At 29.0% G+C, this 26808-nt stretch overlaps 1 protein-coding gene across 4 annotated transcripts in view; it reads right to left on the reverse strand.

The window, feature by feature from the left end:
* Positions 1-26808, reverse strand: part of LOC129958200 (small conductance calcium-activated potassium channel protein 1-like) — a 603543-nt gene that overhangs the window by 78685 nt on the left and 498050 nt on the right. For all 4 annotated transcript variants that reach the window (XM_056070473.1, XM_056070474.1, XM_056070471.1 and 1 more), the window contains one exon: positions 11658-11753. In XM_056070473.1, coding sequence (XP_055926448.1) covers positions 11658-11753 — 96 coding nt within the window. The remainder of the gene's footprint in view (positions 1-11657; positions 11754-26808) is intronic.

The raw sequence follows: 26808 nt of genomic DNA on the forward strand, positions 1-26808 counted from the left end.
TACGAAATAACAAAAAGTATTTTTTACTACGTGTATTAAGAGAATCTTTGAATTAATTTTTGAAGGTGCTGGCATCCTATCTGATCATGACCGACCAACCGTCTCTGGGTAGGAGTATTTCTGCCTGTAGGAAAGTGTTTGGGGATAATGAAGATTCCAGAATATTTGAAAATAAAATTTCGATATTATATGAAGTGCTTCACTGCATAATAAGGTATTAATAAAAATATTATCGAATTTAAATAGTGTGTGTTAACTATTATTACTGTTACCATTATGTTTCTCATGAATATATTTTATTTATAAAGAACTCTCTTGGTGGTTCAGTTCAATGTTGGACAAGCATTTTAGTAATTCTGAACTCTCTTCACAATAAAAATTATTCATCGTTAAATCTCTCACACTAATTATATAATTATAACTGACTATGAATATCATCATGATTATATTGTTCTTGGATATAGTAAACTAACGAGAATCCTCTTTTTGAAGATTTTTCAGTAGTTTTGAATTTCTCACTGTACAAATAAGATTTATCAATATTAAAATATCTCTTACACTGATTGCACTATTTTTATTAACTATTATTATTGCCACCATTATTTTGTTCGGATACTATAAACTTATAAACGGTTTTGAAATTCTCATGACATAAAACTCTTTCCAAAGCTATTAAAAGAAAAAGGTAAAGTGATGAGATACACAGACTATCAATTTCAACTACGGATATTCAGAAATAACTTTCGGAACATGCACATAAAAGAAGCTATATTTATGGCTGGAAATCATTTGGTTGCTGAATGAAGCCGTAACTAGCATAAAATCCGCGTATAAGTTAGCTCTAATCCCAAGCTTTCATGAGTTTTCTTTCGCTTTATGAAGGAATATACTTTATCGGAAAAATTCTTCATAAAACCTCTTAGTTTGGAAAAGTGTAGATGGTTATACATACAATTGTTTTTTTCTTTTATTATACAAGTTTAATGAATGCAGAAATTAATATATCAATTATGGATGAATAGCAATAAACTAAGTACTGAACTGATTATTCATCAAAGTTCAAAAGATTTTTGAACAGAAATGCAAAGTTTAGTTTTCTTTTCCATCAAATAGATTTTTAATATGTGGGAAAAACATCTTGAAATCAATTAAAGATAATAATAACTATCATTTCATCTCCTGAATCAATATTCTGCAAAGGTGATTTCTTTAAAATGCATCATTTTGTAGAATAATTTTTAGTCAAAATGCGAGGCAGTGCTGGCAGAGAAAATTAGAATTATTCAAAACACTATTTTAAAAGCTTTTAAAATCAAACTTTCATAAGTTCAACCCAACTTTTAACAGCAACAAAACAGAAATGTTCAGTTATTTTGCCTTTTCAGTTCATATTGTGTATTTCCCTTTATTAATGCACCACTATTTCTTATTTAATCGCGTGCCCTTACCGATGACGGGAAGTGCGTCCTACGGAAAGGGTTGTACCGTGGCTGGTGATGGCCCATATGACTCAACCACAGTTCCCGCCTATACTGTTGTGGTGCTCAGATCATTCAATATTTCAGTATGCCTTTGGGTCGAAGTAACTGTTTACGGTTAAGTGATTCAATTCGCTGTGACAGTTCATACATGAGCCTCATGGTTAGCAGCGATTATATAAAAATTGTAACTAAAATTCAGATGCTGCCGGAATTTGGACACTTAAAATAAGTAGATATAATGTGAAATTTTCAGTGAAACCGAGATATCCCAGCCACCAAACCAAGTTACTTTTATTAAGCCACTGTAGCCGTTTTCAATAATTCAACAAATAAAATATCTTCAAATATCTGTATCTTAAACATCAAATTTAAGTGAAATAAAGTTTTTAAATATTTTTTTGGCACATAATACATATATAGTTCTAGATTTTGAATGTTAACTGCTGGATTACGAAACTGTTAAGATTTAATGTAGCTTTGAAAATTCTTTTTTTGAAAGTAGTTATATTTAACTCACTACATAGCAGGACAATTTATATTTTAAACAGTATTTCTTCAAAATGAAACAAAAGTTCAGAAGTGTCAAGATTTGTTTACCAAAAGAAAATTTGTTTGGCATAATACATGGACAGCATTTCACACTTTGAATGCTATTTCTTGATAAAAAAAAATTATAATGCCAAGGAAAATTAAATTTTTAAGAGAAAAAGTATTTAACACACGAAATAACTGGACAATTCATAACTTGAATAGTATTTTTTGAAACACATAAGTGTCAATATTAAATGTGTTTAAAAATACCTTTTTTTTGTGCGCAATAGAAAGCAGAAACTCGCATTTTTAGCTCATAACCTACTTAAAGTCTTCGGCTGAAGGAAAGCTATCCACTATTTTTTTGCTTTTTCGGTCAAGATTTTCAATAAAGAAAATTCCTGGCGCGATAAGAAGTAGATCTTTTTGAACACTCAATCAAAACGCCTCAAGCCATTCATCACACAGAACGCTTTCCCCACTCCGAGCATTTTACATCCGCAAAAATAAGGAAGCAGATATTAATTGCTTGAAAAGCCGTACCTGCATCACTGCGAAACGGAAAAGAGATGAATGCTAAGAATGAAATGAAGAATTTATCATTTAGAACTCGCAAGAGAACGCAACTCCGTTCTAAGGTTGGACAAGGATGTATTAATCTTACCTTGCTCATTCGCGTTAAATTAGCCTTATTGTCTCATTATGAAAATATATAAATGTTCATAAATATTCTTATCATAAAGCAGCAGTAATTACTTTGGGAAAGTGATTTAATGAATTCTCCAGGGGCGACTAGTTGACTTACTGATTCAGAGACCTCTTTGTTCGGGGGTGGAAAAGAAGTTTCTCACGTGATGAATATCCGCGTACAAAAAAGCATAATCCATCTTTTGTTACATTCTTTGATTTAACTTGACTTGTTTCATGTTTGTAAAGATGGAATTCTGTAATTGATTTATCCCTCACTTCCTAATAGGGTAGAGCTTTGAAATTTTGTACAGTTGTTTATTCCTGGTTAAAATGATCTGTTTCGATATTTACAAAACTTAATTATCATATAATCGATTTTAATTTAGTTTTCAATGAAATCTATAGGCGTCATCTGGTAGTAAATCTGAAAAAAAAGCTTATTCTAAGTTTCCATAACAGTATTTTTTTAAATATGGAAATATTTAAAAATTATTTATATAAAACATTCATTAAATATGGAAAAGCAAAAAATAAATAAAACTAAAAATCTATTTTGTGGAACATCAAATGTGAATATATATATATATATATATATATATATATATATATATATATATATATATATATATATAAAGGATACATGTTTTTTTCGAGCGAATGTTAAAGCGAAGATTAACCAATATTCAATAATTTAACCACCATGTTAAATTATTGAAGAAATTATTATAAGTTAAAAGAAGAGGGAATACATATTAGCTAAATGATGATAATATGATTTATGATCTGTGATTTCTTTGGAATACTATCTTTGGGTCTGTATTTACAAGCCATTTTGCCATGCGCATTAAGAAATTTTAAAGACACTTTGGAAATATTAGTCACTGTATCCTGCCAAGATAAGTTTTTTTTTCAATTTTTATAAATGAACTTGAAATAACAAGCTTTGATCATCAAATTGTTTAATCTGTATATCAGATAACCAAACATTTAATACCGAAACGTCATTAAAATCATCAAGAAGTTAGTAATAAAAAGTGCAGAAGTTGTCACAGATTTGCAGCATTATTTCGCGAAACGTTGCTGTATCTTCACAATTATTATCAAAAATAATTAACTTAAAAAAATAAAGTAGCTTAGTTTTGAGGAAAAATAATGTTTGTGCTTATTTAAGCCAACTTATCTAAAAGGTAGACTTTTAAGCCTTTTGGAACTGACTGATACTTGATGGAAGGAGGAAAAACGTGCTGTGATTTGATATATTTTATCCCCCCTCCCTTATAATCTTTCTGATCGTTTCGAAAATTCACAGTTGCGTATGAATGAATTTCATTCTAAGAAGATAATAGAAACAATTGATATAATCAGAAATATAGGTCAGGTATGAAGAAACAATTGATATAATAAGAAATATAGATCAGGAATGCAGAAATAATTGATCTAATCACAAATATAGATGAGGAATGAAGAAATAATTGGTTGTCAACATTCAGATCTTCCAGAAGAAATAATTTTGCAACCAGCCATACAACTTTATTGTTTTATTAAAAAATGTTGCTTAATCTGGAATTTTTATAATCCCGGATGTGCAATGCTGAATTTTGTTGAACTTTTTGGCTAAGTAATTAGCTTTAATTTTTATGTTTCCTCTATCCCATATTTCTTTACTACAAACTCATTAAAATTAAAGCAATAATTTTAGATAGCAAACTCAAAATTTTGATGGTATTTTTAAGACTGAAATTTATATTTTACAGAACTATAGATCATAGAAATAATAAAAAAGTATTCATATATATATGATCTTTTGTTCTCTAAGTTTATTGTTGAAAGAAAGGTATTTTTTGCACTGTATTCTTAATTAATTTTAAACACATTTCATACATTCCTCTTGTATTATTTATTGTAAGCTCATTGACTATTATATCTGTATTAATGGTTGTTATTGGACCATATGATTATCATTTAGCTTTCAAATATTCATATTTATAAAATTGTTTAAGTGCATAATATGCAGTTCCAAACTGTTAAATATAGGTTGAATAACAAGATTAGCATTGAAAAGACAATAATTTTCATTTTTACGTGCTTCTGTTGAACAGGTTTTCTATTTGCATATGAAATGAGATCTTATGAAATTTTATAACAATTTTTCACAACTTTGTGTTTCGTAAATCAATGCAAAATTTAATATTTTCCGAGCTTAACTATGAATCGACTAATGTTTTTGAGTTGAATTCAATACGAAAGGTGCTATCTGGTTACAAAATTAAGGAAAATTACCGGATTCGGTTAAAATTATAATAATAAATTATATTAAAGACAAAAGAGTCGAAAATAATAGAAAAAACTAGTAATAATTTGTAGATTTAGTTTAGCAATAAGTATAAATAGTATAAATCTAAATAATAAGCAATAATAGTAAGTTTTTTTAAAGGTGCACTTTTAGTACATTGAAATGTAAAATATATATTTTTTAAAAATCTGAAATCTAGTGTTCAAATCAAAAGCAAAATGTATGATTCGTTGAAAAGAGTATGATGGAGACCTTAATTTAATTTTTAAGTATTAATTAAAAATTAAAATATATAATAAATAAGCTTAAAATTAAAATTTTTGTAGAGTATTTATGACACTCGGTTTTATGATTTTTCATGAAAGAAATCTTCAACATTTTAATACACCAATAAAAGTGTACTTTCAAAAATTTACATATGTTTATTATTTTAATTGCATTATAATATTTGTGCAATTATTGTGTTATAAAAAATAAATATAGTTGAAATAGAAAATTTCACAAATTTATCTTCATGCCCTAAATGAAATTATTTCTATATTTGACGAGTTGTTACATTAAAAACTTATACACGCGCGCTGCACATCAAAATTAAGTCCAGTGATTAAGTTGAAATTATATATTACATTCCAAACGGATCCCTTCTTAACAAGTTAATTTCCTCTAGGCCACAGACAGGAAATAACGCCTGAAGAGAAATGCATCGTTGGAGACATTTGTGATAATTTAACTAAAGGATGCATAGGTCTCATTTAAAGAGAAGAACAACAGAAACTAAATTGGTTTAATTATTGTCTGACACAGTACAATAATGAATGGTTGCATTCTATTCAAAGGTGAAAAGTCACAGAAATTATAAATTAAGCAAGTGCACTGAATCTAATTTGTCATCATTGTGGACATGGAATATCAAATTATTAGTGTGAGAAAAGTTTATATACATAAAAAAAAAAGATCAACGAAGTAAACTATAACTCGTTTTTCGTTTTTATTCTCTATAATTATAAAACTGAGTAATTTAAAAATAAAAGAAACACATTCATTCATCTGTTTTTTCCAACAAATAGTTTTTCAATAATTTTATGTGAAGCTCACAAATAAAAATAAAAAATAAATACACCACTCTGAATAAAATGCAATTTCTGAAAATTTTTGAATCTTTTGTGAAATTGATTAAAATCCCATAGTTTGTTTATTTTATTATCATTTTTGTTATATAGGAATTCCTCAATCGTCTACAGAATAGTTGATTATATGTACTCTTTATTTTTATGGTGCAAGATCTATTACTGATTGAATCTCAGATTCGTGCTTTGTGTTCCTTAATTGATTCCATTAATGGCTTAAAGTATTGAAACACTTTAAATCTCGTTGCGAGACAAGTGTGCTTAAACTTTTAAGGAGGGGCAAGTTGCCTTGTCATTAGGCTGTATTTCAAAATTACGTTAATCGGATTAAAAATTTAGCTAATTGACTGCGAGTCCTATAAATCATGTAGGAGGAACCTGACAGTTGACGTTGAGATCTTTCTCGAATTTTAACCCTTTATATGCCTCCTTAATAGAAATGCCGAATATGGTAATATGGTGGCCAGAAAAACTAACTTGATTGTCTTATTTGCTCAATATAATACTCTTTAAACTTAACAGAGTTCTTAGCCTCTTAAAATTGAAATTTTCCAACCTAATTTTGTGACCAAATATTTTATTCTGGTTTCTCTCTCATTCTTCGCAATTTTCCAATATTATTTCCAATAAAACGGTTCCTAAAAAATCTATCATCAAAGGAGAGATCATTTGCAGCACCAGAATTTTCCCCTTACATGCTATATACATCTGACCCAATTGATAAATTATTTATTTCGACAAATAATTGTTGAAACATTCAAAGACACGTTACTTCTTTCTCAACATTTACTTGAACTATCTATTTTATATACACTGAAATAAAAAAAAAGTTCTTAACGTATTGATGAGAATTTTCCTAATTAGTACTTGATAAATCATAAAATTAAAAAAGTTATCTGAAAAAAATATTTTTAATAAATACTGTTAGATGATGATATATTTGGTATCACTTTTAAATGAAATTTGACTAGCTTGCATTTTACTGAATTTCAACCATATATTTTTTATATTTTAAGTGAAACTTAAAATTACAATGGAATTTTTCCATGGCGTAGTACATTCCAATGGATTTAAAATGACACCAATTTATTAAGTTGAATATGAAATCAATTTTACTAGGTCATTAAGATTTATATAATAGTTTATATAAGTTTAATCTTTTGATGAAACTTTTTGAAAAACCATGTGCAATGTTTTTGAACTCGAGGAACTTTTGTTTAGAAAAGTATATAAAAAGTTTTAAAAAAAATCGATTTATCTGAATATGTCTCAATTTCATTGAAATACTTTTTCATAAAATGTGTTTCGTACATGATAATCCTAGAACAACGACAACAACAACAAAAAAATTACAAATATTTATGAATGATAGATTACAATTATTAAAAAAATTCATATAAGATATTACTCAAAATTTTAAAAATTAGCTTATATTTATTTGTACAATTTCCCTTCGTATTTCAAGTATATGCATAGTGTATGTATAATGGGAGCTATTTTGCCTTCATCTAAATGCCCGTGCCCGTTTTAATTGTCGCGGCGTTCCGGTCATTCACATCACCCCGTACGCATTTAGCAGGTTGTGTGTAGCTTACTTGTAGTGTTTTGTATGTATCATCTATGGAAAATAGGTGGGAGCACATGTTTAAATATTTAAGGTATCCGAACACGTTCAGAGCACTTTTTTAGAAAAACATGGTGTTTAACCATATTTATGAGTTTAAGAGTATTCAAAATTAGTAATAGGATGTCAATATTTGAAATAAACATTAAAACTGTTTGAAAATTGGCATTTAATAGCATAAATTTAAGCAAATTCTTTAAAAACTTCAAATTGGCTACACCAAAAACTATTACTCTCATTCGAACAAAACTTATACCAAAATTAACGACATAGTTTTCTCTAGGGAAGGAACTACAATCGTATGGTTATAATAATAAATAAAAATTTTAGAAAAAGTCTAAGAATTTATCATGAATTTTTTAGTAGATTTTTGACGTTATTGTTCAAACAATAGGCTGTAAATTAAAAAAATATTCTCTCAATCTAAATTCTTTTAATTCATTCCCTAGAAAATAGTATAAAGACAAAGTCCATCAAATTTCATAGTAATATGATAATTATATTTTGAGTTATTTGATTTGAAGTCAGCAAAAAATAAGAAAAAATCAGTTTTGAGAAAAATGCATTTAAAGTATACACTAACATGTTTTAATAATAAATTATGTGTGTACATACTTAAAATTCACCACATTTATAGGTTATACCTTCTTCCTTCTCAACATTTAATAATTTCCCTTTTTTAATAATTTTTTTCTGGAAATTTTTGTGTTTGGAAGTGAATGCCGCCAAGATTCGTATATTCTGTTTTTGTCGAGCTCACTAAATGCTCTCACTGCATTTGCACTATTATACACTCCAATAAGCTTAAGAACATTCAGTAATCCTATGAAACCTTCGTTAAAATGTATTAAAGACATAAATGACCTTATCTGTGGGTTCGGAAGTCAACAAAGAAATCTTCAGGCACACATTTCCACAAAACACCGTTAAAACTCTCATTGGCATTTTTCATTTTGCAGTGCAAAAAATGTTCCGTATTTAAAACTAAATTTGTGTTTAGACAATTTTTTAACAGGTTTTTGGCCCTTTAAATTGGTACTTCCGGTTATATAAATGTCCACTTCCAGTTTACCTATCTTACGAAAATATTAATATCTTGACTTCTAATTAATGTAGAAATAAATGTAAAACTGTTTTGGATAGCACAAGACTGGTCTATCCAATAAAAAAATATTTTTAAAAATGTCACTCTTGGCGACCTTTTCAATATGTTCGGATACCTTAATATAGATGTATTTGAAGGATTCGTGATTATCGGCAATAAAATAAGTTTTCATTTGAAAGAGATAATTAAAAGATTATTTTGACGAGTTCATATTGTATTTTATTCATTTCTGCATGCGTATTCTTTATCTTTCGGACGTTGATGAAATTATGCAGAATCTATTTTCTGTTTATTGTAATTATTGATCCGTTTTCATTCCGATAGAAACTTCTCTTAGCAATGACTTCTAATTTTTTGTTTCTAATTTTTTTCTCCTCAATCCTTTCGCAATTTAAGTATGGAATTTGATTTCCCTCCGCTCATTGGTTTTAACACATATGCCTCCAAACGAGGAAAGTTATTTTATGACCATTCTGAAATACATGATGTCGGTTATTTCATAACATCATAAAGATAAAAGATAATTTGAGATATACCCATGCATTAACCATCATGCAAATTCAAAATTTGAATGTTTAAGTTGCGCTTTGAAGAGATAAACAGTCGATTTTATATAATTTCTTTCTAAATCTCTTGAATTAAAGCGAATGGAAAAAGATTTGCGACTGTTTTCCTAGAATTGATGACGTGTAATTATTTCCTCACGGTTATCTTGAATCAAAGCCTCCGTACAACTGAAGATTCGTTACGAATAGCTTCAATGCCAAATGGCACGGTAATGAGGGCAATAGAAAATTTAAAGGTATAGCCGCGCATGAATGGATGTCATTTATCGAACACAGTTTCCGGAAAACTGTGCTAATCTTTATACGTTAAAATTGTCAAGAATTCGCTTCGGTCATTTGAATAAACGGAATTACTTTTTTTTTTACGTTTTTGTATTCAATAAATATGTTGATTCCTTATCCTTTTTAAAAGTAAAGGAAGAATTCATATTGTAGCCTTTTAACTATCATAAAAGAATGAACCATATTTTAAATACAACTGAAATTTGGTTCGTCAGGTGCACAGCATTTTTCTTTAATCGGCTCATACGAATTTCAGAATTAAATACTTATTTACTTACAGAAATAAACAGCTCAATTTTTAAGACAATTGTATCTGTTTCATATTTCTTTGTTGATAGCCTTGCAGCAAAATACTAATATTGAATATTTAGAAAAATATTTTCAAAACTAAATGCCATTTGTTCGCGCGTTACATTATGAAAATCTTAAAAACGCTTCTAGGACCGTATATATTTGGATATAATAATAGAATTAAAAACTTTGATGTCTATTGTAAAATCTCAATATTTTTCTTGAAAATAAAGAAGTTAGGAATTATTATATGGTGAATTTTATTTCTTAAACAATTGAATGATATGTCAACTGTGTTTCTACAACGACAAATAGTTGATATGTTAATTTCATCTTTTTTTAAATTTTTACTTTAAAGTCTATTTTCTTCTAGATGCATGTCTCATAACCTTGAATACTAGTCAAAGTCACTAATGTTATTTTTAAAAACGTTTTAGGACTTTTCCTTTGCACTCAAACTGACTTCAATCTAATAAAACGGTAATGGTAAATTTCAAAAATGACATCGATGTGTTGTCGATCAAAGAAAACGTTATAGGATACTACAACGGGCATATAATAAATCTAAATTTATCATTCAGACAATATTGTCCTACAATTTGGGGAGATATATCGCTATTGGATGAGGTGTTACATTTGATTCGACCATATCTGCCATCATATGCTGGAAAGTGTGAGATTAATTGGATTGTGGCCAACACCAATGGAATTAATCATAGCATTCTGCCCCACTTTTCTTTTAAAGATTATATCAGTGGTTCATTGTCTTTTATTTTTGGTCTCAATCTTCCATGACAGTTTTAATCCTACCCAGCCCAGCAATGAAGTTAGTTCTCTTGATGTAAGATTTACATGATAAATACAAATGTACATGCCGCGGAACATCTAAATGCCAGTTGCTTTTCGCTGTTTTTTGATGTAATGGAGATTTTATTACCAAAAAAATGCGCAAGGGATAGCAAAATTCAATTGACTCGCGCATTTCGCAGCTATCACTCTAGTCGTAATTGACGATTGAATGACTTTTGGCATTTTAGCTCATTGATATCAAAATGTATTTTATGTTATCCATGTTATTCAAGTTAATGCTCCAAAGAAGAATGCATAGAGATTCCCGTTGATTTTTACTGAAACATTTGCATTAATTTTAAATAGAGAATTGTATCTCTTTAAATTCTACTCTGCACGATTCATTATTATCAATAAAAGTTTATCAGTCTATATATATTAGTATAAGGAATGCAAGAAAGATAATTAAAAAATTAATTTTGACCAAAAAGTTAAAAAATAAAAATTTAATTAAAAACACTAGTTATTTAATGAAAATTGCCCTATTAAAATATTTCATTTTTTTCAAGTAAAAAGTATAAAAAGAATTAAAAGTTAATTATTTAGTCATTCTCAATAAATTAAAAAACGCAAAATTGCGTAACTGTATTGTGCGATTAAATATAATTCTTCTAAGCGGTTTGCCCTCATTTATTTTTTCGATTGATACGCCAATAAAATATTATGACTATAGTAAGACATAGAATTGTGAAAGCACAAATATCTTGTAATTTATATAAAACATAATGTTCAAACATAATCGATACTGACAGCTCTATCATTCTTTAGAGCAGTAAATTACTCTAAATTGGTACTGAGATAAAATTGATAACTCTTACCTGTACTTCAAGCGCATGATAGGCAACTATGAGACCTAATAGCATAAGCGTAGAGACGGAGATCAATGTTTTTACAGCAGTAGAAAATACAGAGGCCTGAAATAGAAACGAAACAGCTATTAGCGTCATTACAATCTGCAATGAAAGATATTTGATGAGATATTCAGGCGAGAGCCATCAAAGCAAATTTAGTTTGACGGTACAGACATTTCTTTTGTGATAAAAAAACTCTTGGCTGACATTTCAAAATTTCTTTCCAAGAGTTTCTCTTACGAAACTGATGGCAATTGAAGCTTGATTTTAACGACACTCAATTTTATGCAAGCGATACTGATTAACTCGGACGTTAATTGAATATCTTATGCTAAAACTTTTAACATTTCTCTTGTGGTAATGAAACGATTGGTTGACATTTCAAAATTTCTTTCTAATAGATTCTTCGGCAACATTCAAATTTGTTTTTAATGGCACAGCTATTAAGTAAGCAATACTGATTAACCAAGAATTTATTTCAACATCTTATACTCAAGATTTTACGACATGTATCAATCACAGAAGAAAAAAAAATCACCTTTGAAATATGAATTTTTATTAGTTGCTATTTTTTTATTACGTAAGGCAGCTTAACTTTCTTTATTGCAAATATATCTTTTAAAAATAATTTTTTATTTTTATTTTTTTCTGTATTTCAATAAAATAATTTGATAACCTATTTTATGTTAGCATCCTATGTTAATATTTTTATATTTCACTTTGATTGAAACTGAATTATTAATTTCAGACTACCGCCCTAAAACCAAACAATTTTTTTTGATAACGACGCATTTGGCTGACATTTTAAACTTTCTTCCCAAGAGTTTCTTTTTTAATTTAAAGAACACTTTATTTTTCCTAAGTAATATTGATTAACTGAGATTTTATTTTAACTGATGTTAAAATTTTTATGATTTATTTTTATTAAAAAAGATGTGGAAAATGCAAATTTCAAAGAAATGTTTTTGTGAGTTAACATTTTTTCTTTGTTTGACTAACTTAATTTCTCTTATCAGAAACTATAGTTTAGTAGAAAAAGTTGATAACATACTTTTTATTTCAACTTTTGATCTTAAGAAGTTTATTACTAATTCTGAAAACTATACTAATTTTTTTTTGATAAATGATTATACATTGCTTTCAAGCAACAACCATTAATGCGTATTTGGAATGGGACACAGGCGATACTTTAGTGAAAAAAGAAAGGTTACATTTGTCGAAATTTCTTTCCAAGATTTCCTGACGGTAATTTATGTAGGAATTTAATGGTATTGCATTTTATCTAAGCAATATTAATAATCCGAGAATTCACCTCATTTTAAAAGTTAATTTTTTTTGTCTGTTTAAGAAGCAAATTTACCTTTTAAAGGTTTTTATTAATGCTCGGATTTTTTTTACTTGTTTAACTTAATTTTATTTATGACTTATTTCATTTAGAGTAAGGGAGAATTCCCTTTTGAAATGGATGTTTTTAAGAGAACATAATATATATAATAACATACAGCAGCAGAAATTACTGTCAAAATTCGAAATTAAAAAAAAAATTTTTATAGCCTAAACTTTAATAATCTTCTTCAAAGATGTAAGACTTAAATGTAATGCATACATTTCAATGCATGAAGTGGTAATGAACTAAAATAAAGCCCCCCCCCCATCATAATATATTATTTGCCTCATTAAAAGAGTTGAAATTTCAGGGTTAAGGAAAATTGCAAAAATAATCTTTTCTTCATTTTTCAGGTACCCGCTAAAACTTTTTTTAAACGACTTTAAACCGATTTTTTTGCAATATACGCCACAATATTATTAACAAACAGAATAATTATATTATACTTTTTTAAATTTATAAAATCAGAGTTCAAGCAAAAGGAAAATTTTTCTAGCTAAGCCATTCTGCACTGATATTTCCAACTCATTAATCATTTAAAGTAAACAAAACTTATTTGAGGAGCGACAGACTGATAAAATTAATTGTTTGCCAACAATAAAAGGGTGCATTATGTACAATTAAACAAGAAGGCAGCAGTAATTTAAAAGTAAAAGAAAGTATCGGTTTCAGAGAGCCATGATATCTGCGCTTCGAAAGAAGTATAACTTTATTTTCGAAGCGCTCTTTCACTATCCACACCAGCATTTATCTGTCTCCTCTTTCACTCCCCCCTCTTTATTTCCGTCCCTCCTCACAAGTACCTCATTTGACGCTTTCTTATTTCGGGTTTTCTGTGCGGTTCTGATAAAAGCTGAAGAATGGTGTTTGTGGTAAAAATGAAAGATTCGAATGAAACATTTTAAGGAGAGGAATTCAGTAGAAGATTTACAGGAGTAACATCAGTTGATTATGCCGTAAAGTAGAATTAAAAGTTTCCTCTTATTTGAATTTAAATACTTAGAGGTTGTTGTAAATTGTTCTGTAAAAAGAAAATAAAATCCCCTTGATAATATACACAGATGTAATTTTTCTTCAAATATTATCATTTTTTTTGTATGTCCTTCCAATACTTTATTATTTCAAGTTCTTATTTTAAGTATAAAAATTTAATGCCTTCTTTGTGGGGGGACATAAATTAGTCATTGCTTTTTACAGTTCACAGCTTTCTGTTTTATTTAAAAAAATGTTTTTACATTTAATTTTAAATTGATTGAAAAATAAGAAATATAAAATTAGATTTAAATTAATCATTAAAATAATATACAACAGCTTACAGAAACATTTCGTTTTTTTTAATTAAACTAATTAATTAATTTTGCGCAAAATATTCCCACCTTTATAATTATGCTCTCTTTAAATGGAGTTATTCTCTGTAGAATATTTATTTCAAATAAATAAAGTATATGAATACAATTACCATTTCAGGTTTCTCTTTGCGTTACGCTATTTTTATTTCAGTCCATCCGGTAGGGAATTTTTCACATATTATGGATGAAAAGCTTAAAAACATTTAAATTTTAATTACGAAAAGTTGTTTTTGAAATTTTATATTAGCTATAACCATAATATTTGGAAAAAAGTGTTATTATTACATGTGCATCGGAAAAACATTATAAAATGTTTCTCTGTGCCATCTTGTTTTACCCCAGTTACACTTTGAAAACATGTAGCGCAAGAAATATCAATTGACAGCAATAAAATCATTTTACAGTTCATATAAATAAAAACTTTTGAGAATTTGAACTGGTCATATGAACATGCTTTCGGTCGAAGACATATTCTTGAAACATACCTAGAGGCATCCATTTGATAACACGCACATTTCATGTCAGTCGAAATCATATCTCAATGGGCCATAACATCTTTCATGGAAGATTTCATCTTTGAAAGGTAGTTTCGAATTTCCTTAATTACCAATAAAGAAGATAAATTGCAAACTAAGGTTTATTTAAAGGTGGATTACAGAAAAGCTAAGTTTGAGGATTATGTATAGAATGCTCTTTTGAGTATTAGCTTAAGAATTAAAAAAAATCATTGAGCTCTAAAGAACGAAATTTGGAATAGTAAAGTTGTTTATTTTCAAAATTAGGTTGTTTGTGCTCAGACTCACGTTACAGGAATTTAGATGCCCAAGAATACTAATACTAAGTAATTTTGAATTGTTGAAAGCCCCCAAGGGAAAAATCTAGATTTTCTGAGCCAAGTCTGCTCAAAACTTTTTTACTCTTTTACTCCGTTTTTGGCGATAAATATTTTCGCTACCGCATTTCCTTCTCATAAAAATTCGGTCCAATTCCAAAAGATCAAAACGAATAAGAAAATGAAAATTTAGTTTATAATAAATATAAGGAAACTTGTTTGAAAATAACCACTAAGCAACTCTTAATGAAATCTCTTAAGTCATGATGTTTTTTAAAACTATTTTTGCTAGAAGCTAAAGTAATCTAGAATGTTTGCCATCCCAATTTTTTATCCACATGCTTAAAGAGTCCTTATAATTCCAAAAAAAGGTATATTTCCGCTTTTCAAAGAAGGTAGAAATTTATTTGCCAACTAACAACAACAATAACAACAACAAAAAAAATGAATAACCAACAAATAAAAAAAAAGAAATTAGCCGAAAATATGTCAATAATGCATGTTATTTTCCTAAGATATTGCGTGAAAAATATATTTATTTTTATAGGATAATTATTCTAGAAATGTTGGGTTTCCGATTCACGTATGACGTTCGCATTTTAAACTAATGATGAAAGGAAATTTGAAAACTTTTATTGACATGTCTGTTCTAAAAATACGTAGAGTTCAGGTGCATTAAAATTCCGCCTATGTTTAAAACCATGAATTTAGATTAACTTGGAAAGTGAAGAGCAAATATGAAATAATTTTAATGATTATGAAAATTACCAGGAATGATGACGTTTTTTTATTCGAAAATACAATGTATTGAAAAAAATCCCCAAAAATGCGTTTCAACTTGAAAAATAAAATAAAATAAATGCGATATTCTTTCAAACATAACAGAACCTTGTTGAGCCCTTTTGAAGGCACGCACGCACGCACGCACACTGCTTGATTATAAAGGAAACTAATCCTATAATTAACGTTATTTCTAATGTTTCTTTTGGACTTTCAAACTACAAGAAAATTTACAAAACAATGAACTTGACTGATTTTTGGTGTTTATCTAAAAGGAAAGGCAATATCTGTTTTTAAATCAATGTAATGAAATTCTGAATTTCTTATAATTTCTTTCAGAATTCTGATTTTTAAATTGAAATAAGTTGCTTTAGGAAACTTTCATTGCATAAATTTTAAAAGAATGTAATTAATGAAAATCCAATAGAAACAAAATATCATTTTCAAATGAATTTTTTTCATTCAATGTTACTTATAAAAAATAATAGTTTTTGTTCTATAAAAACGACGTTATGCAGCACAAATCAAAAGTTTGTATCATTCAATGCTGAAATAAGTTTCCTTTGTTGTAATTATAATAAAGTATATTAATATCGAAGTTATAATTGAGTAACGGGATATGAAAATAAATCTGGTGGCTGTGTAGAAAATACTGTACAACTCAGTTTTATATTCATGGATAATTTTCATTTTCTCGAATTAGTTAAGATTTTAAACTTACGCAAAGTAATGATTGTTACACGAATATTAAATCGTTATGGATTAATTATAATACAGTTTCTACAAATAACAAACAAGCTTTTCATCAATAAATGTTTGTGCAATAGAAGAGCCATGAAATTTGCATCGAAATTGCCTTATCATGAAAGTATTTGCAATAAATTTTATTATTGTAGTTATAAGTAACGTGTTAAAAGTTTTTTAACATCTTCTCGAATGTAGAATAGAACATTTTGATGCGTATGGAAATGCGTATGGAATTTAAAAAAAAATTACAAACCTTAAAGGAAATAATTGACACGAAATGAAAAGCTAATTCCCTCAAAACTATGCAAATTAAGGTGTTAAATATACAAATGCTTCCGAAATTCTGTTTCATGCTTCATTGTAAGATATGCAATGTACAGTTAAAATTCCGAAATTGAGGTTTTATTTAAATAGCCCCGCCTAAGAATAAAATTTAACTAATAAGCACTTCATACAGACTTGATAATTTTTGGAAGTGTTAATTACAGAAAGAAGAATTTCTAAATAGAATTTTGATTTAATGTAGTATTGTTATTAAATAATAAAAGTTATAAAGAGAGTTTGTGAAATATTTTGAATACACGAGAAAAATAGGAAATTCATGGGAAGCTATTTTAAGAATATCGCTGTAATAATGACTGTAACCAATAATGTGTGTAAACTGGAAATTTGTAAACCGATGTACTAAAAAATAATGCAAACGTTTTAGAATTATATTGTATGGTCAAGATGTATTTTACTTCTAATGGTTATCCTGTTTGTTGTGCGATTTTATTCCATGTCTCTAAATACATTCAAAATGTGAAAGGATAAAGAGCATCTTTTTAATAAGGAGTCATTCGAAATATTTAACTTGATATGAGTAATTTAATATGCATGGCAAAGTAGTCTTTTTTTTACGCCTAGAAAGCAGCTTTTTTTAGATTAGAAAAACTAAGCATCTGCCGCATTAAAATTTCAAACCCCGCAATTTCTCGTCATAAATAATAGATGGTAATTATACATAAAAGAGACAGACGTCGGTCTCAGGCGGAAGTAATTAAATGCCTCCGGTTATCAGAAAATATTTTTCTCATGAAATAAATAAAACACATTTTTTTTTCTGGAGAAAATAAAGGGCTTAAATGCCATTCAGAACGATTTCTAATCAAAGAAAAACTCTTAGACTTCATACTTACATTGACCTTTTTTAATATACCATTTGGGTCTAGTGAACTTAATTTGACTTATTAAATTCAATGTAGTAATAAAAATTTGGATTTGTGTCATCCTTGCGGTATATACAGCCGGTCTCCCGAGATTTGAGAATGAAACATTAATTTACTGCACCATACACGAGATAAAAAGAAAACACCGTCGTCAGCATATTATTATGCGGCTGGTAATTATTATTAGTCGTCGTGCGTGGATTATTCCGTTTACAGATACAAGCGGTATAATTTAGTTATTTATTTATTCTTCTGGATCAATATCATTAATTATTACCCACCCCAATGAATTGTAAATCACTATAGATGCATAAAAGGATAAATAAGTAATTTTAGTTTAGTTATATTTGCGTTCTGTTTTGAGGCAACGGGATGGCTAACCTATTGGGTTCATCAAATTTATGAGAATGAAACTCGTAATTTTGAACCATAGGCAGATGACGAGGATGACACTTGAGGCGACGGCTCTTAGAAACCCTCCGAAAATTTATTGTGCACCAGTCCCGCTTATACGGTGGTTTTTAGGGGGAATCGGGGGAAACCTGAAATCTTTTGATCCCGATATAGAGACCTTACGACCAGATCACCGTCGTTCAAAGGAATAAAAAAGAAAGATAACAAATATTTTCCTAATGCATTATTTCTAACACATTTAATTTCGAACTCTTATTTTGTTCCCATATAATCTTTTTGATCCTTTTAGAAACATTTTGAAACGAAAGCGATGCAACTCACTTAAAAAAAATTTCCTATTAATCTTGAATGTTGAATAAATGAATTATTTTTTCATAAATATATATAATTATTAATATGTTTGAAAAAATGCTACAAAATGAAGCATAGGTTAACAAACAATGGTTTGTTAAAAATATTCACCGCTTATTTTACTTGTATTTGAAGCACACTCTTTGTTAATAAGTAGACAGACAAAAATGAATCAACAAGAATGAATGAATCGCATAATAAATGTATCTCATTCTATTTCCACCTACAAGATGTACTATAAATTACCAAATTAAATTAGCTTCCATGACGTTCCATAACGTGACCAATGACTTCCATCGTGCATTGATTCTTTTAATGCTATAGTATAAAGATATTAAAATATTTCATTGGATTAATTTCAAAACATTAAAGTTTTTAACAAGAATGTTTATTCATTCACGGAAGAAAAATCCAGAATTGTTGCTTTCTGTCGTTTAGCTATTAGTTCTTTTCGTTAATTAGCAACATAATTCTGTTACCAATCAGATTATGTGTGCTACTTCTGGTTTTCTTTCATGAAAAACGACAACGTGGGTCAGTTTTTGACAAGAAATTATCCAGAAGAATATCCCTCTGCTTCAAATTGTTTATATAGCATTAAAGCATTCATCAAAATGATTATGTGAGAACAATATAAGAATAAATAATAAATTATATAAGGTAAATAAATAATTATTGCCTTAGTTCACAGTTAGAAAGAGTTCCAAAATGTAAATATTTTTTGCCAAAATTTAGCAGTTGAATTTTTTAAAGGCCACTGTATGAATTCCTTATTTAAATTCAGTTTTAGCCTATATTATTAAAAAAAATCATTTATTTGTGCTCTGGTAAGAAGACTTAGTCTTAATGTGAACGCTCAATATTATATAAAAAAATGAACCAGCAACAAGAAAAGTTCATTTGAAAATCACTTTTCTTTTAATAGTATATTAAATTGCATTGTAATGGGCCATTCGGTTCTTAAATGCAGTCATGAATATCTGTAAAATAATAAATAACATGTATTTGTATATGTACGAGAAAGCTAATGTCTCTTCCAATATTACGATGCTTAAACTCGTATACGAAAGATAAAAATTATGGATGCTGTTACACATTTCTAGCGATGAAATCGCCACTAATAGGAGATATTTTAATCTAGAAAAAATGCTGCGGAGACTTTGTGAAACGATTAACTTATCAGAAAATGAATTCCCGTCACAAACCTGCAAGTGTTGCTCTAATCGTAAAGTGAAAGTGACTCGCCATGGAGCGGATGAGCACCGGGACGAAAATTCGACCCAGCTATTAAGCTAAAATTAGTTCCAGGGGGAAAAAAATCTGTGAAATGGTCGCTGGAACCTAACGACGGAATAACCTTCTCTCAATAAAAAAAACAAAAAAACATCCCATATTATTTGAAGCAAAATGTAACACAGAGACAAATATATTAAAAATAGCATGAAAAAAGTTCTTATTTTTTTAAGGAAGTTTCTTGTTAAAATTGAAATTATCCAGAGAAACAATAAAAATTATGCTTTATTGTCTATATTTATGAAAATTGAGAAAAATGGAATGCAAGAAACCAGCAAACATGAATATATAGATGCAAATTGTATATAAACTTGGTATAAAGAAGGCCACGAAAGAAGGAAGATGCTAACTAATTTTAAGTTATATATCTTCTCCAAAATTATTCGGTAATATACAGAATATTTAGATAAGCAGAATTTTAAATAAACACCAATCGAAACAAAAATTCTTATGTGACATGGTGTCGCAACTGATGTTTATTCGCGAAAATGCGTGTCCAAGACCTGGCGATATGTGGAAAGGACAAAATTTCATTTTTATCATGTTTAAAAACATTATTATTAAAACAATGCACATACTTTGATATAAAAAACGTTAATAATATATTAACTATTATTAATTACCAACCATGTAAGATACTTGGATTATCTACTACACAGCGTATACAGTGTAATTTCTGCCACAGAGGTGTGGATATTCCGATGTTTGTCCTGAACGAGTTCTTAATGTGATTTAGAGAAAGAAGTCCAACACATTGTACGACATCGAACGTGGACGCCAAAGGGAGCTCCATTCCACTGTTACGTAGCATTTTTTCAATGCACAGGAAAAATGTGCCGAGGCATAATCATACCTATGCAATATGTGTTATACCTATGCAATATGCAATAGCAACCAGTGCAGGAATTTCATTCACAATCGATTCGTCTGAATTTCAAAGTTATGAAACAAACATTACTAAAATAAAAATTCGTAAATGTGGCTTTTGAAGTTTCTTCACGTACTTAAAAATTGCTATCACGCGACTCTGGACTTTTGAGCATAAAACCAGATTAGCACTAAGACATCGCTCGGCAAATTTCAGCTCAATTTTTCAAGCAGAAGTTAGGACTTAGTATTTAACAATAAATGATCTTTGCTCAACTTCTTGAAATACGATTATAAGCTTTAATTAATAATAAGCTAAGCTTAAGTTTTAATTAAATAAATATGATGTAAGCATTAATTTTTTCCGGATAAATTTAATTAAATGTAATAGGAAAGGAAAAGATACTAATACATGGCTCATTATGTTATTGTATCAGTATAAAAGACAAATAAAAAATGCGATCAATTTCCTATCGAAATTTACAGCCATAGTATGATAGTAAGAGGTAACACTGAAATTACAAATCTAAGACCGATATGATTATACGTTTTTATCTCATTAGACAGATTTACACTCATATTCCCTTAAATTCACAATATTCTCATAATTTATGCGATCATTTTAGTTGCTTACAAATTGAATATTTCTTCAGTATCATTTTTCAAGAGAGCACAGTATTGCAGCTTTTAGTGAATAGAGATAAATAATTTTAAGGTCGTTTTTCTGACTTGGATAGTGAAATAAAATTAATAAAACAATATACTATATCTTGAACGGATTCAATTTTTGTAAAGAATAAATCATCTCAATTTCTTTTAAGATTAATTTCAAATTTTATGATATTCACCAACGACGATTTCAAGTAATAAACAACATATATCTTTATGACAAATGCTTATATCTGATACCCCCAGCAATATAGCTATTCTCAGAAGACTTACATCAGAATAGAGCAAGAAATGAAATGAATCTATAAAAAAAATAAAGCGTTAAAAATATGAAAAGACGGAATTTCAACCCAACTATTTCTGAAAACAGTTCCCAGCTAGAATTAAGTAAGAAAACTTCTTTAAACTTACAGATTCTTTTAAAAAAATCTCAAACGCTACATTTCCATTAGTTCCCCACTCCCCCTGAAATCACGAAAATCTGAACATTTTGCAGTGTACCGTATATACGGATGCGTAAAGTATTCATTATGTCTTCATTTCTAATTTTTATACTGTCAAAATTTCTTCAGAAATAAATAAAAATGTTTTATTAACAACCGCTTTGAAAAATCAAAATTTCCAGCACATTAAAGGGACATTATCTAGTATATGCAAAGAGAATATTTTATTGCTGCATGCATTTCATTCTTTCAAAAAATAGTTTCGGAAAAGGATCAACTTCGCGGTAAAGCTTGGAAATAAGAGCTATTTTTAGGAAAATAAATCTAAGTGATTTAATTTTAACCTAACATCGAAATGAATTCATTTCAGTGTATCTCCCACTTTAACCAAAGCGCAAACGCGACGAGCACACTAATCATTTACATCACACACCTTTTTAAAACTCACTATTACTTTATAAATCCTCCCAAATGTGAAAATATTTGTAATATATCGTATGCGCAGATATGCATCCGAATTCAAATGCATTGAATGCCTTTTATGCAGATATGCATTCCACATCCTTCAAATGCCAGTAAAAAAGAAAGGTAAACTCATGTCTAATTTTAATATCTTGCTTCTGCATTCCTGAGCTGTAACTTTTTGGTTTCCATTGATGAAATTTCAGAGAAAAAGATCGAAAATAACTAATTAATGAACGTTTTTAAAAATCAAATTTTTAAAAACCGAACCCGATGGCCTGCAATTTAAGGCAACCCGTCTAATATCTAAGGAGGGAGGCTTGATGTATTGCATTCTAAATTAAAATAAATAATGCGTCGGAATGTCCGATGAGAAGAGGTCGACGGAGATTAAGGAATTAATGGCGTCACCCCGCGAAGGATGCATAAAAAAAAAAAGGTGGAAGATGGGGTCGCTATGGCAACGATACCGCAGCTGCAGTTAAGCAGTAGAAACGACACTCAACGGTTGACCTTGACCCAGTGGTACCTCAACGTTCGTTTAATTGGCCTCCTTTTCCATTTTACCACCTCTCGTCGCTTCTTCCACATTCTTTTTGGGAGCCAAAAGAGAAGGAAGTTCATGGTGAAGTCTACGAAAGCGAAACTGCTCCAGTAGCAGAGTCGATTGTCGATCCGAATCCACGAGGAGAAAGACGACACAAAGTACTCCGGATGAGAAAAGAGGACAGTCAGATGGACGTGGAGTAAAAGCTAGTGTAAAAGAAGAAAACGGATCCAGTATTTCCAGAAATAGCAGCAATAAAGGAAGATGGAAAAACTCGGCATGGAACTAGTGATGACCTTTTGAGCTGTTATTGTTTTTCTACTATTATTAATGCTACTAGATGTAAGCGAAATGTTGACTCTAAGCCTTGACTACTCTTTGCAATTATCGCCAGATGTGTTTTTTTGTGACTTCACATTTGTGATATGTCTGCTTACCAGATTACGTAATCCCGAAAAGTATGTTATTTGTAAACTTTAAAATGTAATTTAGCCACTCTTTAGGAATACAAAATGGGACTCGGGACACATCTATGACATGACTCAAATTGGCATCACATTTCTAAGAATAGGAAAGTTCAATCCGAAATTCGCTGGTGGTTTAGAACACCATCACGCACCACAGATGCTCCAAGATGTAAACCAAGTGATGAAAATATTTATTATGTTACCCTAGCTTAATAATGCCAAAATTTCATTTTGTTACTTTACATTTGTAACATGTTCGTGAAATAATATTAAAATTCTTTAAAAAATGCCTCAATAAAGAGAAACATTATGAAATCTGTTTTTTTTGTGTATTTAGTAGTGTAGCAAGATTTATAACAAGTATTGATAAGCCAATAACTACATTTCACAATTTGTTGCAGTTATGTGTTGTCGTTAAAAAAAAGACTCTGGTTTTTGGCATTTGTAATATGCCACGAACTAGCATCTCAGAGGTTGTGGTTAAGCATCTGTTTAGCATATAGTATGTATTGCATTACACATGCTTAAAGTGGTGATTCGAAATTATAGTTAAGGTGAGTTTTAAGTTTCAGTGTCTGCCGAATATAATTTTAAACATCTTTTTTTTTTAGTGGTCCCAAACTGATGTTGCATTTCTGAAAATAAAGTAGCAATAAAAGATTACAGGAAAAGGGAACCGAAATTTTTCCATATAATTTAATAGATATTATTGGTGCAAAATGCATATCAAGAACTGAAATTAACCAATTACGAAAATCTTTCGTCGCACTGATTCAAAATCATTAAAATATCACATTTTTTAATCTCTTATACAGGCTTCACAAAATGACATCACGATAATGATGAATATTCAATTCTTTAGGTGTCACAACATTAATTTGCGATTTCATCATGATATTACATTGTGATGATCAGATGGCGAATTGTTTTCAGAATTTTTAACGCGAAATATTATGATTGAAAGGATATTAAGTCTTTTCTTTTAAGACGTGATCATAGTGAAGCTTCAATTTTATGCGAACGTGTTTCAACAAAATATAAATATGCAAGATAAAATGAACGATTATTTACCACTGAAATGGCATAGCTGAATATATAAGTTTGCCGAGGTAGATAAGGTTTGAATTATTTGTAGGTATAAGAGCATCCACTTCAATTTTTCTTCAATATTGCAGAGCATTTCGTAGTCTGCAGTCTAAGTAGATATAGTGACAAGCAAAATAGACAAGAACTGTGAATCTTTTCACTGAATATCTTTGTGTCTAGGATTGAGTATCGTTCACACAAATTCTTTCACGAATTTTTGAATTTTAATAGAAAGAATGTACAATGGATCTCTACATCATTATCAACTAAGAAACATTTAGTTAACTCAAATGGAACAAAATTAAAGTATCGAATACAATAGCTTTATTTCAGAGTGTAACATAACCACAGAGTTTAAATATTCTATTCATCGCATAGATTTTAACATAGGACATTTCTAAAAGAAAAGGAAATATATCTGATTTCCTTTACTGAAAATATAATTTTAATAGAAATTAAAAATATGTTCTATTTTAAAAACATTAACAATATCTTGATAACTATTAATATTTTATATATATTTATTTTAAGATGAAAATCCAAATTATTTATATAGCTTTTAAATTAATTACACTTGTTAATTAATTGAAAACAAGTATGATTAATTCAGGGTGGTTAAAATAAAAAAAATGTTTTTGACGCTTACTTTCAGTTATAGGTTTCCTGGTTAAAGACATCCAAAAGTAATCTATGTATAATCAATTCTTAGATATAGAAAACTCCCACGCTTTTGCGCATGCACCAGGAGGCGTTTACTTCACCAAAATAAAGTGAATTGAAAAAAAAAAAAATAGGCAGAATTCAGTGTATCTAAAGGAGTTTTATAATAATAAATTTAGTAATGATTTTTTATTGAACAATTTTAATTTATGTATTTTTTAAATAATTAATTTTTTTAAAAAGTTCACTTATGCCATTCATTCATCTCCTATGACAGACATTGAGGGAGGGAATACAGATCATGTGATTCTGAGCTGAAATTTTACGAATTACGAAGAAAAGCACTATTTCTTATGAATTCTTGAAATATAAGTATAAACATTAACTCAGTTTGATCTAAAATTCGAAAATTTTACTGAAAATAAGGAATAACTTATTAGAATAACGAATATTATTAAACTACTTTAAGATAAAATTATTCACACAGATTTCATTATGAGTTTCATATTTATGAGTTCCGTCTGAGGAAAATGAATAACTAAACTAAATACCATCTTAGCAATTTTCAAACCTTAGGCACCCGCAGCATTGAAATAAGAAACTGACTGTGGCATTATTTACACTTTTTCAGGTTTCTGAAGCGTAGTATTTTCGTGCCTTTTTGACAAAAAACAGCCTTTTGCATTGTTGTTATTCGGTTTTGCATAAATTGCAGATTCGTGTTTCGGTTCATTTGTATTTTCAAAAAACTGTAAATTTTTAAAGTAAGTTTTGACTTTTTCCTTGTTAAAATAATTGATACAGTTTAAGTAGTCGGTTTTTTTATGACATGGACAACGTGCGTTTAACCCTTTGCATTCGGATGGTGCCTCTCACTCAGCATTTAAGATGGTGCATCATTTTATTTATTTATTTTTCATTTTTGACTGTTAAAAGCGCCTACAGAATGGTAAAACGATGTAGATTAATTTTTCAAAGAAATTCGACTTGAAATAATTTTCTATATTTAGTTTTCAGAGCAATAAACAAATCTTTATATTAGGTGGATAATTATGCATCGAATTACTTTTCTGAGTTCAAAGTGTTAAGAAATATCGCGAACCAATCCAAACCGACCATTTTTATCAATATATGGAAATCAGTTTGAGTTGGTTGGGTTCAGCAGAATTGTATACCATGCCCATAAAATAGTCTGGTTAACTGCAGAATTTGTTCCGAGAGTTCTTGTTCTTGGGAAACTGAGAAACCGGCTTCCTTCTAAAGTGATTTTCCGAAAGATTAGATTGCAAAAATGGGTCTCGAATAAGGTAGATTCACGGAATTCCAAAAGATCTCCCTACGTTTCTGATTTTCCGGCCTCTCTATAAAACAGCTTCAATAGCTACTTTTAGTTGAGCTTGGCTCCGAAATCCTTTATTAGTACTTCGTGTATAACTCCGAAACATCTTTAAAGTACTGCACACTTATTCTAATTCGGAGCAATACCGCTGATTTATTTTGATACTGAGTAATATCGCATACCATTTATCATATTGAGTGGATTATACCACGCAGAA

Source organism: Argiope bruennichi, chromosome X1 (assembly GCF_947563725.1).
Source record: "Argiope bruennichi chromosome X1, qqArgBrue1.1, whole genome shotgun sequence".
Classification (NCBI taxonomy): Eukaryota; Metazoa; Arthropoda; class Arachnida; order Araneae; family Araneidae; genus Argiope; species Argiope bruennichi.